General features: G+C 39.5%; 1 protein-coding gene and 1 long non-coding RNA gene across 2 annotated transcripts in view; one reads left to right on the top strand and one right to left on the bottom strand.

Annotated features, from left to right (window-relative positions):
• Positions 1-492: 492 nt before the first annotated feature.
• LOC115894717 overlaps positions 493-15,838 on the top strand; it is a 24,475-nt gene continuing 9,129 nt past the window's right edge. The window contains exons 1-2 of the long non-coding RNA XR_004054853.1: positions 493-665; positions 7,560-7,720. This is a non-coding gene — a long non-coding RNA (uncharacterized LOC115894717). The remainder of the gene's footprint in view (positions 666-7,559; positions 7,721-15,838) is intronic.
• Positions 12,825-15,838, bottom strand: part of PLK4 (polo like kinase 4) — a 19,267-nt gene continuing 16,253 nt past the window's right edge. The window contains exons 15-16 of the mRNA XM_010388996.2: positions 15,090-15,196; positions 12,825-13,584 (exon numbers count right to left, since the gene is read on the bottom strand). Coding sequence (XP_010387298.1) covers positions 13,482-13,584; positions 15,090-15,196 — 210 coding nt within the window. The 3' untranslated portion in view covers positions 12,825-13,481. The remainder of the gene's footprint in view (positions 13,585-15,089; positions 15,197-15,838) is intronic.

Genomic DNA, 15,838 nt, shown 5'->3' with positions numbered 1-15,838 from the left:
GTATTACAGTCATGTATTGCTTGACGATGGGGATATGTTCTGAGAAATGCATCATTAAGTGAGTTCATTGTTGTGCAAACACCATGGAGTGTACTTACACAATCCTAGATGGTATAACCTACTACACACCTAGACTATATGGTATAGCCTATTGCTTGTAGGCTACAAACCTGTACAGCATGTTACCATACTGAAGATTGTGGGCAACTGTAACACAGTGGTAAGTATTTGTGTATCTATACATATCTAAACATAGAAAAGGTACAGTAAAAAAATGTGGTATGAAAGACAAAAAATGGTACATCTGTATACATTTGTGTACACTTACCATGAATGGAGCCTGCAGGACTAGAATTTGTGCTCAGTGAGTCAGTGAGTGAGTGGTGAGTAAATGTGACTATACACTTAGGCTATCCTACATTTATCTGTTACCCAAGCTGGAGTGCAGTGGTGTGATCTCAGCTGCAACCCCTGCCTCCTGGGCTTATGTGATTCTCCTGCCTCAGCCTCCTGAGTAGCTGGGACTACAGGCGGGTGCCATCATATCTGACTAACTTTTGTATTTTTAGTAGAGATCGGATTTCAAGGTGTTCACCAGACAGGTGTCAAACTCCTGACCTCAGGTGTTCCACCCACCTCGGCCTCCCAAAGCACTGGAATAACAGGTATGAGCCACCACGCCAGGTCGAATTATACTTTTCAGAATTTCTTGTTTCATTGCTTTGGTATTCTTTTCCAAGACTTATATGTATGTTAAATCATCTGTGCCTAGTTTCTACATGTATCGCTTTCTCACAATAATTTTTTATTTTATTTTTATTTTTTTGAGACAGATTCTCGCTTTGTCACCCAGGCTGGAGTGCAGTGGTGCCATCTCGGCTCACTGCAAGCTCCACCTCCCGCTTCATGCCATTCTCCTGCCTCAGCCTCCCAAGTAGCTGGGACTACAGGCGCCCACAACTACGGGCCCGACTAATTTTTTTGTATTTTTAGTAGAGACGGGGTTTCACCGTGTTAACCAGGATGGTCTGGATCTCCTGACCCCGTGATCTACCCGTCTCGGCCTCCCAAAGTGCTGGGATTACAGGCGTGAGCCACCACGCCCGGCCTATATATTCTTAACAGTAAAAACAATACCAGCTAAGAACTATTCTTGTCTCACTTGCCCCCACTACCCCAAAATAAAACTAAATCTAATGAAGTTTCTGGATCTTTTGGAAAATTGAGAAGATAGATGAATATGTTAAAGGACACCATGGGAATCCAATCAGTTAAATCAATAATAGAATGTGAGAAGTGCTATAGAAGAAACACCTCAGTTTCTTCAACAAATGAATTTCAGAAAAAACTGGTGGTAGTGGGGGAATATGTTAAAAGATTAAGAGGTTTATCAATGAAATGCAACATGTAGATCTTGTTTGGATTCTGATTTAAGCAAACACTTTTTTTTTTTTGTAAAAGTATCAGAAGGAATTGAACATTGGCTGAATATTTGAGAATATAATGTAATGAAAACTTTCTTTTGTGGTATAATGATATTCTGGCTATTCCTAAAGGGTTATTTATGGATAAGATGATATGATGCCTAGGATTTGCTTCTAAATAATCTAGCTGGGAGAGGGTAAAATGAGGTACAAGTGATACAAGATTCACCACATGCTAACTATTGAAGCTGGGTGATGGTTACATAGGGGCTCATCATCCTAGTCCATTTATATTTGTATGAGTCTTTCCATAATAAAATAGCTTTTAAGTGAAGGACTTACAAAGCCAATTGGGTGAGCCGGGCATAGTGGTTCACGCCTGTAATCCCAGCACTTTGGGAGGCCAAGGCAGGCGGATCACGAGGTCAGGAGATGGAGACCATCCTGGCTAACACGGTGAAACCCCGTCTCTACTAAAAATGCAAAAAATTAGCCGGGCGTGGTGGTGGCGGGCGCCTGTAGACCCAGCTACTCGGGAGGCTGAGACAGGAGAATGGCGTGAACCCAGGAGGCGGAGCTTGCAGTGAGGTGAGATCGCGCCACTGCACTCCAGCCTGGGTGGCAGAGCAAGACCCCGTCTCAAAAAAAAAAAAAAAAAAAAAAAAAAAAAAAAAAAAAAAAAAAAAAAATGGTGATTGGGTGGGTTCACTTTAGATTTCCCTGCAGGATCATGGTTTGTTGGGGAACCCAGACTCAGTAATCTTAGGTCTTTCCTGCTGGAATGGACAGATTGTTTAATTAAGTCTCCAGTGTCCTGACCAGAGGGACAAAGTGTGGCTGCCTATATTCTGGGAGCTAAGCAGGACGAGGTTGAAGAGTAGAGGTGGGTTGTCTCTGCATTCAGCATTCACTATGTACAGTCAATCCCTCAATTTTTATTTTATTTATTTATTTATTTTTGAGACGGAGTCTTGCTTTGTTTCGCCCGGGTTGGAGTGCAGTGGCACCACCTCAGCTCTCTGCAGCCTCTGCCTGCGGGTTTCAAGTGATTCTCTTGTCTCAGCCTCTCGAGTCGCTGGGACCACAGGCATGTGCCACCATACCGGTTAATTTTGTATTTTTAGTAGAGACGGGGTTTCATCATGTTGGCTAGGCTGGTCTCAAATTCCTGACCTCAGGTGATCCACCTGCGTCGGCCTCCCAACCTCCATTTTTAGAATGGTACCCACACCCTCAACTGTTACTCCCCAGTTCACAAATAATTCCAGATGGGGACATAATCTTATTAAGTTATACATATACATATATATGTATGTATACATAGACTAAGAAAAAGCCAGGCAACACAGTAGGAAATAGGAAACACTGAAATATACCCAAATATATATTTGTTTTACATATATAAAACTTTCCACAAGGCCGGGCGCAGTGGCTCACGCCTGTATTCCCAGCACTTTGGGAAGCCAAGGCGGGCGGATCATGAGGTCGGGAGATCGAGACGATCCTGGCTAACATGGTGAAACCCCGTCTCTACTAAAAGTACAAAAAAAAAAAAAAAAAAAAAATTAGCTGGGCGTGGTGGTGGGCACCTGTAGTCCCAGCTACTCAGGAGGCTGAGGCAGGAGAGTGGTGTGAACCCGGGAAGCGGAGCTTGCAGTGAGCCGCGATCGCACCACTGCACTCCAGCCTGGGCGACAGAGTGAGACTCTGTCTCAAAAAAAACAAAAACAAAAACGACAACAACAATAATGAAACACTTTCGACATTATACACTTATAAAAAGTAAAACAAACCATATGTTTTGGAAGGCAATCTAGAAGAATATCTTTGCAACTTTGTATGTAACTAAAGAAACAAACAGAAAAAAAAAAAAAAAAAAAAACCACTAGCCATAAAGAAAGATTGCATAATTGAACTATATTAAAGTTAAGAACTTCTGTTTATCAAAAGATGCTATTAGGAGAGTGAAAGGACAAGCCTATACACAGAGGCAATTTATAGAGTTCTCAGAGAAATGCCTGGTGTGTAGTAATCGTTCAATGAATATTGGCTGCTATTATTCCTATTATTGTTGTTGTTGTTACTGGAAAACAAGAACTGGTCCTACATTTATGAAACAATTATGCTGAAATAGTGACCTCTGATACACAGAGCAATATGTTTATGCTCCTAGCAGTATGTTTAAGAACTGATAAACATTTTCATAAGTGTTCGAGGTTTTTATCTATGAAGAATGTGTCACTTGGTGCCTTCTGTGCATTTCATCTCGCCTGTTTAGTTTTTACCTTCCAATCATTTAGAAATGTCATTTTTGTCCCAAACCCTAATTTTCCTGTATCATGCTCACTAGGAAAACAGATAATAACTGTTTTCACTCCCATATCATGTTTAGCTCCGTGTCAGTTATCCTCTGGGATACTTTGTTAGCTTCCTTTGAAAGATCTCAGAGATGGATATTGTCCCAAATGGCAGTTTTACAAAACAATGTCTTCCATAGGAACATGAAGGTTGTCAGCCTGGCATTTTCTTCCTCCAGTGAAATCTGCCAAAATCCATTGGTACCATCCAGCCTGTGGAGAATGTGGTACCTCTCACTAACTTAAGGAGGATGTTTTCTAGCACTGGTAACATGTTTTCCTTACATGCGTGTTAATAAAGTATTTTAGAAATATATATATATATATATATTTTTAAAAGGACAAGCATAGAAAGGAAGAATATATTTGCAACAAATATCAATAAACAAAGGACACATACTGATAACTTTTTTTTTTTTTTTACATTTTTAGTTTTTGAGATGGAGTCTCGCTCTGTCGCCCAGCCTGGAGTGCAGTGGTGTGATCTCGGCTCACTCCAAGCTTTGCCTGCCAGTTCATGCCATTCTCTTGCCTCAGCCACCTGAGTTGCTGGGACTACAGTCGCCCGCCACTATGCCTGGCTTATTTTTTGTATTTTTAGTAGAAAGGGGTTTCACCGTGTTAGTCAGGATGGTCTCGATCTCCTGACCTCGTGATCCGCTCACCTCGGCTTCCCAAAGTGCTGGGATTACAGGGGTGAGCCACCACGCACGGCCCATACTGAGAACTCTTAAAATCCACTAAGAAAAAGCCAGACAACACAATAGGAAAAAATAGGCAAAAGACATTAACAGGCAAATCACAAGACAAATATCTAATAAACACTTAACATTTCAACCTCCTTAGTAATGAGGAGAATTCAAGTTAAAACCACATTGATACATTGTTCTTGAACACCTGGCCTCAAGCTACCTTCCTGCCTCCCAAAATGTTACAATTACAGTCAATGTGCCTGGCCTTACACTATTCTATCAAACTGGCAATAATTTTAAGAGACTCTAACAGCAAGTTCTGGTGAGGATATGAAGCAAAATATACTTTTATATGCTGCAAGTGGAAGTGTAAAAAATTAGGCATTATCTACTGAAGTCTGACATACACAAATCATAAGATTAGTAAATTCATTTGAGTAAAATCCTAGAGAAACTTGTATGTAGCTGCACCAGAAGATGTTCATAAAGTATATATTTACAGCCAAAATCTGGAAACAACTCAAATGTTCATCAATAGTATAACAGATAAACAAACTGCTGTACTAATACTCTGGAAAACTACAATGGAACCAGTCCAGGTACAAAAAGGAAAGCAGAGAGATGTCTCCAAAAGGGGGATAAATGGTTCAACAGAAAAGCACAGACAGATTACCTGATGTATCAGAGCAAATAAAATAATTCCAGAAAAAAAAATTGTTCAAGAAATATAATTCTAGTATAGTACATCATTCAGCTGTATTTTCTTTATTTTTATTTTTTAAATGGAGTTCGTTCTTGTTGTTCAGGCTGGAATACTATGGTACGATCTTGGCTCACCGCAACCTCCACTTCCTGGGTTCAAGCAATTCTCCTGCCTCAGCCTCCAGAGTAGCTGGGATTACAGGCATGCGCCACCATGCCTGGCTAATTTTGTATTTTTAGTAGAGATGGGGTTTCTCCATGTTGGTCTGGCTGGTCTCAAACTCCCGACCTCAGGTGATCTGCCTCCCTTGGCCTCCCAAAGTGCTGGGATTACAGGCATGAGCCACTACGCCCGGTGGAGCTGTGAATATTTTCATAGTTGTAGTAATATAAACATTGAATATTAAACTACCACCATTCCCCTCCCCCAGAGAAAATGAGTAGAGAAAAAAGGGGATTAAAGGAAACTCAACTTGAAAGAAGTAACTGGAAAAAAAAAAAAAAGCAAATCAAAAATATAGTACATGGAAAGCACAAAATTAATTACTAGACATAAATCCAAATAGAACTGTAATGACAACAAGACAGCCAGAAATAACAATATATGTAAAAATTAGAAGTTATTAAATTGTAATAAAAATAAAATTTAGCTATATGTTATGTATAAGAAAAATATGTAAAAAATAAAGAGTCAAAGACAAAGAGATAATAAAAAGTGTACTAGTTAAGTTCTGTTAAAGCAGAAATGTATGTTTTGGGTCATTGGCCTTTAAAATTTAGCTCAGGTCGGGTGCGGTGGCTCACGCCTGTAATTTCAGCACTTTGGGAGGCCGAGGCAGGTGGATCACTTGAGGTCAGGAGTTCAAGACCAGCCTGGCCAACATGTTGAAACCCCATTTCTACTAAAAATACAAAAATTAGCTGGGCATGCTGGCATGTCCTGCTGTTTGGGAGGCTGAGGCAGGAGAATCGCTTGAACCTGAGAGGCAGAGGTTGCAGTGAGCCGAGATCATGCCACTGCACTCCAGCCTGGGTGACAGAAGGAGACTCCGTCTAAAAAAAATAAGTAAATAAAATAAAATAAAATAAAATTTCGCTCAGGATTACTTTATTTCCATTTTTAATTAATTAATTTATTTTTGAGACAGAGTCTTGCTCTATTGCCCAGGCTGGAGTGCAGTGGCATGATCTTGGCTCACTGCAACCTCTGTCTTTCAGGTTCAAGCAATTCTCCTGCCTCAGCCTCCCGAGTAGCTGGAATTACAGGTGTGTGCCACCATGCCCAGTGCATTTTTTGTATTTTTAGTAGAGATGGGGTCTCATCACGTTTAACAGGCTAATCTTGAACTCCTGACCTCAAGTGATCCACCCACCTTGGCCTCCCAAAGTGTTAGGATTATAGGTGTCAGCCACCGCGCCCGAAATTTTATTTCAGTTTTTAAGGGGAAACTGTTATTACTGATCATACTTTCTCTAAGGGCTTACATCCTTCCTTTCCCCAAAGTTGGATTATCAATGTGTTAATTCTCATAGATACTGCCATATTACTTTCACAGTTATCATTTATACCCTAATCAACACCTGAGAATATCTTATACATATTGTGAGCATTATTATTTCAGTTTTTTTTTTTTTAAGACAGAGCCTTGCTCCGTCACCCAGGTTGGAGTGCAGTGGCGCTATCTTAGCTCACTGAAACCTCCACCTCCCAGGTTCTAGAGATTCTTGTGCCTCAGTCTCCCAAGTGGCTGGGATTAGAGGCATGCACCACCTAGCCTTGCTAATTTTTGTATTTTTAGTTGAGACATGGTTTCACCATGTTGGCCAGGCTAGTATTGAACTCCTGACCTCAGGTGACCTGCCTGCCTCAGCCTCCCAAAGTGCTGGGATTATAGGCATGAGCCACTGCACTGGGCTATTATTTAATCTTAAACCTATTCTTTGAAAAAGGAAAATTATTCTCTGGCTTTAACTTTGCATTTCCCCAACTTTTATGAGGTTGAGCATATTTCGTTTTTATTGACGATATGGACTTCTTTCCTTTGTGAACTATCAATTCATATGTCTTGTCCATTTTTCTACTGTGTGACAATAGAAAATTTTCTTCAATCCCCTTTTTTCCGTTACTGGTTTTCTCTGGGAGAGGGGTATAGTGGTAGTTTAATATCAGTTCTGCAATTTATGTTGCAGATATATTATTTTTCTTCCTTATTGTCTGAGGCAAAAACCTCCAAAACAATGTTGAATAATCATAACATTGTCTACTTGTCTACTTAAAAGAAATAGCTCTAATATTTCTGATTATAAAAACCAGCAGGACACATTAGGTTAAACAGTCTTTATTATATTGAAGTCATTTCATTCTATTCTTATTCCTTCATTAGGAATGGCTATCCCACTATCACATATTCTTTTTCATCATGTCAATTAATTGCATCAAGTTCTTCAGTGTTAAAATACTCATTAAGGAATAGGAACAGCTCTGGTCTACAACTCCCAGAGAGATCAACGCAGAGGTCAGGTGATTTCTGCATTTTCAACTGAGGTACGTGGTTCTTCTCATTGGGACTGGTTGGATACTGGGTGCAGCCCATGGAGGGTGAGCCGAAGCAGGGCAGGGTGTCGCCTCATCCAGGAAGCACAAGGGCCCAGGGGATTTCCCTTTCCTAGCAAAGGGAAGCTGTGAATGACTGCACCTGGAGGAGCGGTACACTGCTGCCCAAATACTGCGCGTTTCCCACAGTCTTTGCAACCGGCAGAACAAGAGATCCACTCCCATGCTTGGCTTGGCAGATCCCATGCCAATGGAGCCTTGCTTGCTGCTAGCACAGCAGTCTGAGATCGACCTGGGACGTGGGAGCATGGTGGGGGGGAGGAACGTCTACCACTGCTGGGGCTTGAGTAGGCAATTCTGTGCTCACAGTGTAAACTAAGTGGCAGGGAAGCTCAAACTGGACAGAGTCCACTGCAGCTCAGCAAGGCCTACTGCCTCTCTAGATTCCACCTCTGCGGGCAGGGCATATCTGAACAAAAGGCAGCAGACAGCTTCTCCAGACTTAAACATCCCTGCCTGACAGCTCTGAAGACAGCAGTGGTTCTCCCAGCATGGCGTTCGAGCTCTGATAATGGACAGACTTCCTCTTCAAGTGGGTCCCTGATCCCTGTGTAGCCTGACTAGGAGACACCTCCCAGTAGGGGCTGACAGACACCTCATACAGGGGGGTGCCCCTCTGGGCGAAGCTTCCAGAGGAAGGATCAGGCAGCACTATTTGCTGTTCTGCAGCCTCTGCTGGTGATATCCTGGCAAACAGGGTATGGAGTGGACCTCCAGCAAACTCCAACAGACCTGCAGCTGAGGGGCCTGTTAGAAGGAAAACTAACAAACAGAAAGGAATAGTATCAACGTCAACAAAAAGGACATCCACACCAAAACTCCATCTGTAGGTCACCATCATCAAAGAGCAAAGGTAGATAGAACCACAAAGATGAGGAGAAACCAGAGCAGAAAGGCAGAAAATCCCAAAAACCAGAATGCCTCTTTTCCTCCAAAGGAACACAACTCCTCGCCAGCAAGGGAACAAAACTGGATGGAGAATGAGTTTGACAAGTTGACAGAAATAGGCTTCAGAAGGGCAGTAATAAAAACTTCACCGAGCTAAAAGAACATGTTCTAACCCATTGCAAAGAAGCTAAAAATCTTGAATGGCTTTTTCATTCATAACGAATGGCTAACTAGAATAACCAGTGTATAGAAGAGCTTAAATGACCTGATGGAGCTGAAACCACAGTACTAGAACTTCGTAAAGCATACACAAGCTTCGATAGCTGGTTCGATCAAGTGGAAGAAAGGATATCAGTGATTGAACATCAAATTAAGGAAATAAAGTGAGAAGACAAGATTAAAGAAAAAAGAGTGAAAAGAAGCAAACAAAGAGAAAGCAGGAGAGGGCCGGGCGCGGTGGCTCAAGCCTGTAATCCCAGCACTTTGGGAGGCCGAGACAGGCGGATCACGAGGTCAGGAGATCGAGACCATCCTGGCTAACATGGTGAAACCCTGTCTCTACTAAAAAATACAAAAAGCTAGCCGGGCGAGGTGGCGGGCGCCTGTAGTCCCAGCTACTCGGAGGGTGAGGCAGGAGAATGGCGTAAACCCGGGAGGCGGAGCTTGCAGTGAGCTGAGAACCGGCCACTGCACTCCAGCCTGGGCGACAGAGTGAGACTCCGTCTCAAAAAAAAAAAAAAAAAAAGAGAGAGAAAGCAGGAGAGATCTAAAATCAACACCCTCACATCACAATTAAAAGAACTAGAGAAACAAGAGCAAACAAATTCAAAAGCTAACAGAAGACAGACAAGAAATAACTAAGATCAGAGCAGAACTGAAGGAGATAGAGATGCAAAAAAACCCTTAAAAAAAAATCAATGAATCCAGGAGCTGTTTTTTTTTTTTTTTTAAAGATTAACAAAATAGGCTGCTAGCAAGACACAATAAAAAATGATAAAGGGGATATCACCACCGATCCCACAAAAATACCTAATACTATAAGCACCTCTACACAAATAAACTAGAAAATCTAGAAGAAATGGATAAATTCCTGGACACATATACCCTCCCAAGACTAAACCAGGAAGAAGTTGAATCCCTGAATAGACCAATAACAGGTTCTGAAATTGAGGCAATAATAGCCTACCAACCAAACAAAAGTCCAGGATTAGACAGATTCACAGTCAAATTCTACCAGAGGTACAGAAAGGAGCTGGTACCATTCCTTCTGAAACTATTCCCATCAATAGAAAAAGAGGGAATCCTCCCTAACTCATTTTATGAGGACAAAAAAAGATAATTTTAGGCCAATATCCTTGATGAACATCGATGTGAAAATCCTCAATAAAATAATGGCAAACCAAATCCAGCAGCACATCAAAAAGCTTATCCACCATGATCAAGTGGGTTTCATCCCTGGGATGCAAGGCTGGTTCAACATACACAAATCAATAAACGTAATCCATCACATAAACACAACCAATGACAAAAATCAAATGATTATCTCAATAGATGCAGAAAAGGCTTTCAACAAAATTCAACAGCTCTTCATGCTAAAAACTCTCAATAAACTAGGCATCGATGGAATGTATCTCAAAATAATAAGAACTATTTATGACAAACCCACAGCCAATATCATATTGAATGGGCAAAAACTGGAAGCATTCCCTTTGAAAACTGGCATAAGACAAGGATGCCCTCTCTTCACCACTCCTATTCAACATAGTATTGGAAGTTCTGGCCAGGACACTCAGGCAAGAGAAAGCAATAAAGGGCATTCAAATAGGAAGAGAGGAGGTCAAATTGTCTCTGTTTGCAGATGACATGATTGTCTACTTAGAAAACCCCATTGTCTCAGTCCCAAATCTCAAGCTGATAAGCAACTTCAGCAAAGTCTCAGAATACAAAATCAATGTGCAAAAGTCACAAGCATTCCTATACACCAATAACAGAAAAAGAGCCAAATCGTGAGTGAACTGTCATTCACAATTACTACAAAGAGAATAAAATATCTAGGAATACAACTTACAAGGGATGTGAAGGACCTCTTCAAGGAGAACTATAAGCCACTGCTCAAGGAAGTAAGAGAGGACACAAACAAATGGAAAAACATTCCATGCTGATGGATAGAAAGAATCAATATTGTGAAAATGGCCATACTGTCCAAAGTAACTTATGGATTCAATGTTATCCCCATCAAGCTACCACTGACTTTCTTCACAGAGTTGGAAAAAACTACTTTAAACTTCATATGGAACCAAAAAGGAGCCCGTATAGCCAAGACAATCCTGGGCAAGAACAAAGCTGGGGCATCATGCTACTTGAGTTCAAATTTTACCACAAGACTACAGTAATGAAAACAGCATGATACTGGTACCAAAACAGATATATAGACCAATGAAACAGAACAGAAGCCTCAGAAGTAACACCACACATCTACAACCGTCTGATCTTTGACAAACCTGATACACATAAGCATTGGGGAAAGATTCCCTATTTAATAAATGGTGTTGGGAAAACTGGGTAGCCACATGCAAAAAACTGAAACTGGATCCCTTCCTTACACCTTATACAAAAATCAACTCAAGATGGATCAAAGACTTAAATGTATGATGACCTAGGACCATAAGACTCCTAGAAGAAAACCTGGGCAATACCATTCAGTACATAGGCATGGGCAAAGACTTCATGTCTAAAACACCAAAAGCAATGGCAACAAATGCCAAAATTGACAAATGGGATCTAATTAAACTAAAGAGCTTTTGCACAGCAAAAGAAACTATCATCAGAATGAATAGGCAACCTATAGAATGGAGAAAACTTTTGCAATCTATCCATCTGACAAAGGGCTAATATCCAGAATCTACAAAGACCTTAAACAAATGTACAAGAAAAAAATAAACAACCTCATCAAAAACTGGACAAAGGATATGAACAGACACTTCTCAAAAGAAGACATTTATGCAGCCAACAGACATGTGAAAAAATGCTCATCATCACTGGTCATTAGAGAAATACAAATCAAAACCACAATGAGATACCATCTCATGCCCGTTAGAATGGCAATCATTAAAAAGTCAAGAAACAACAGATGCTGGAGAAGTTGTGGAAAAATAGGAACGCTTTTACACTGTTGGTGGGAGTATAAATTAGTTTAACCATTGTGGAAGACAGTGTGGAGATTCCTCAAGGATCTAGAACTAGAAATACCATTTGACCCAGCAATCCCATTACTGGGCATATAACCAAAGCATTATACATCTTTCTATGATAAAGACACATGCACACGTACATTTATTGCAGCACTATTCATAATAGCAAAGACTTGGAACCAACCCAAATGCCCATCAGTGATAGACTGGATTAAGAAAATGTGGCACATATATACCAAGGAATACTATGCAGCCATAAAAAAGGATGAGTTCATGTCCTTTGCAGGGACATGGATGAAGCTAGAAACCATCATTCTCAGCAAACTATCACAAGATTAGAAAACCAAACACTGCATGTTCTCATTCATAAGTGGGAGTTAAACAATAAGAACACATGGGGCTGGGCGTGGTGGCTCATGCCTGTAATCCCAGTACTTTGGGAGGACAAGGTGGGCAGATCACCTGAGGTCAGGAGTTCAAGACCGGCCTGGCCAACATGGCAAAACCCCATCTCTACTAAAAAGTACAAAAATTAGCTGGGCATGGTGGCATGCACCTGTAATCCCAGCTACTTGGGAGGCTGAGGCAGGAGAATCGCTTGAAGCCTGGGAGGCAGAGGTTGCAGTGAGATGAGATAGTGCCATTGCACTCCAGCCTGGGCAACAGAGTGAGACTCTGTCTCAAACAAAACAAAACAAAAAACAAAAACACATGAACCTAGGAAGGGGAACATCACACACTGGGGCCTGAGGGGGATGGGAGGCTAGAAGAGGGATAACATTAGAAGAAATACCCAATGTAGGTGGCGGGTTGATGTGTGCAGCAAACTACCACAGTATATGTATACCTATGTAACAAAACTGCATGCTCTGCACATGTAACCCAGAACTTAACGTATAACTAAAAAAAATTCATTAAAATATACCAAGATTTTCAGATAATAGAGAAACAATGTATTTAACATTTCCAAAATTAATATTTAAAATTTAATTGACTCCTCAACAGGCAACAAAATTTAAAAAGTGAGTTTACTGGTAAGTTATTTTAAAATAAGTATTTAATTAAATGAATCAAAAGATAATGTAACTTATCACTATATTTATTTTTTTTTATAAAATGCATTTGCAAAAATGTTTCATGAGACACACTGGTGCTACAAAAATAAATATAAAACAAATATACATGTTTACATATGTTACTTATAACATAAATACACATTATTTACATGTTCAAAAATTCCAAAATTCCAGGTTTTGTCCATGATTCTCAACATGTCTGAGACACAGGGAAAACAATAAAAGCACAAATAAACCACACATCATTTACATTTTTGCTCTTAAAAGATTGTTCAATACAAATATATGAACATAGTAAGTTTGGGAGTTAAGGTCTAAGAGCAAAGTCAGGTATTCTATTTTATACCCACTATATTTAGTAAGTGATTCAAGTTTCATTCTGCTTTGTTCTCTCAGAATACATCATTTACATTATAGGTTAAAATTCTTTCATAGAAAGGCTTTCTGAAGACTTTATATTAGATTAAAAAAATCACTGTACTTGAAAGCCAACAAAAAAGTTATTTATTAAACTTATATGTCTGAAAGGAGTTTTAATCAATGAAAATTAGAAGTCGGATTAGAAAACATCAAAAGGATGGAAGACAGACACTGTAATTTCTGTTTGATGTATTCTGGCAATTTTTCATTTTCTCCATACCTAAGTGAAGCAAAAGAAAAAAAGACAAAATCATAATTGAATTACTTGTTTCTGAGAGTCCCAAAAAGCACATTATATTTTTCAGTACTTCTTCAATAACAAGAGGCACCATAGAAAAATTATAACAATTATTTATTAGATACCTAAATCAAGTGAAGCATACACAGTTTCTTTTCTTTTAAAACAGAACATTTTCTAAATATATTTAATTAACAGAAGGAAAATTAGACAAACTTGAACTGGCTTCATCATCTCAAAAGCAAGCCAAATATCTGGATTCCTCATTAAATTTAAAAGGCTCCAGACAGGCATAGTGGCTAACATCTGTAATCCCAGCACTTTGGGAGGCCAAAGTGGGAGGATCACGAGGTCAGCAGTTTGAGACCAGCCTGGCCAAAATGTGGAAACCCTGTCTTCACTGAAAATACAAAATTAGCCGGGCGTGGTGGTGTATGCCTGTAATCTGAGCTACTTGGGAGGCTGAGGCAGGAGAATTGCTTGAACCCAGGAGGCAGAGGTTGCAGTGAGCCAAGTCACACCACTGACTCCAGTCTGGGCAACAGAACGAGACTGTATCAAAAAAAAAAAAAAGCCCTAATTATACAGAAAAATATCAAGCTAAACACATTACGAATATATTTCTATTTAAATGTTAACAATTTCCAAATGACCATACCAAATAAAATGTCAACATGTATCCTGGGAACAACGGTTTTACCCACTTTGCATCTGCATCCTTCCACTTTCTGGAGCACCTCAAAGAGCTTTTGACAAAGTCTCTCACTTGAAACATAGTTATTTAAGTGATGGCACTGCATTATCTAAATTTAACACAAAAATGCAGTTGGCAGATATCTACAGGTATTTGTCCCAAGTACTTCCATTACAATAAGCAGTTCTCATAAAAGAGCACGTCTGCATTGGCATCGTCAGTACCCTATTTTTAGTAAGTTCTGATTTAAATGAGGAAAGCAAACAACTCCTTTTTTTTCGCATTGCCAGATTTCTTATTTTGGGCTTGGTGCCTGACACACATTTTCATATAGAACGAATATACACATTCAAAAAAGTCTTTCAAACATTAATCACTTTACATTAGATTGGGGATATAGTCTTTCATTTGGGAAAAATAAGCAGGTTATATCTTAAAATAAAGATTTCTTTTTTCTGTTCTTTTAAGTAAACAGGTGTGGTATATTATTTGAACCTAGAATTAGAAGTCCCTTACTTCTGAAAAGGGCCATCAAGTTAATGCTATAACAGTAAGGCTGCAAGGAACCCAGCCTCTTAGAATGGATTACTCATACCAGTTGCCCTGGGTTAATATAATCATAAAATATGCATTAATGACTATATGAACTGCTAAGAATAATTAACAGTTTAAAGAATCACACGATCATTGTCAAAATGAAAGAAGTATCTTTATTAAATCATCTATTTCAACACATAGAGAAAGAGAAATTATAGCCAAGGGCTGAATCTCAACCAGTATTTTAAGAACTTACCTAGTTGTTTGACCATTTGGTGAGGTATAACTGATAGAAGACACTCCTGCCTGCACAACCAACTGGGACCCATCATTAAACTGAACCCACACAGCTCCACTAGTTAACTAGAAAAATAGTAAGCATGGGTAAGAACAGGCACAGAAAAAAAAAAAAAAAAAAAAAAAAAAGCAGCAGTAACAGCATACAAAATTACTATACAGGAGACGGTTTGTGGTTCTGTATTAATATTTAACATATTTAACAGGTTTTCCACAGTTAAAAAAAAAAACTCTCTAAGTGACTACAAATTTGGGGCTATGATGGCAGTAGCACTGAGAATATTCATGTCTTTTTCAGGTTATTCCTTTAATAGCTAAGATATTATAATATTAAAATTATTATAAGTGAATCCTGTTTCCCATTAATTTCCACTAGGATTTCTTGGTTGTTTTTTTCCCCCACAAGAAATATTTAGTATTAAACAAGAAGAGATTTAGGAAATAAAAGCAACATTTTCTTTGTCCTTAAGCCACGAGAATTTCTTTCCTGGCCTGAGAATATTACATTTTAGCCTCTGAAACTTCTTCCTTTAGTCATTAATAGTCACAATGTGTCACTCAAAATGGAGAAGTGCATAGTACATGGACGCCAAATCAAACCGACCTAGGCTTACATCTAGACTCTGCCAACTTAAGAGTACAGTACAGGATTGTGCAAGTTAATCTACCATTATGAAGCATAATTTTACTATCTATAAAAGGAGATAC

The sequence above is a fragment of the Rhinopithecus roxellana genome, chromosome 2 (genome assembly GCF_007565055.1).
Source record: "Rhinopithecus roxellana isolate Shanxi Qingling chromosome 2, ASM756505v1, whole genome shotgun sequence".
Taxonomy (NCBI): domain Eukaryota; kingdom Metazoa; phylum Chordata; class Mammalia; order Primates; family Cercopithecidae; genus Rhinopithecus; species Rhinopithecus roxellana.
The sequence above is the reverse complement of the archived record's forward strand: the minus strand, read 5'-3'. Positions and strand labels throughout refer to the sequence as shown.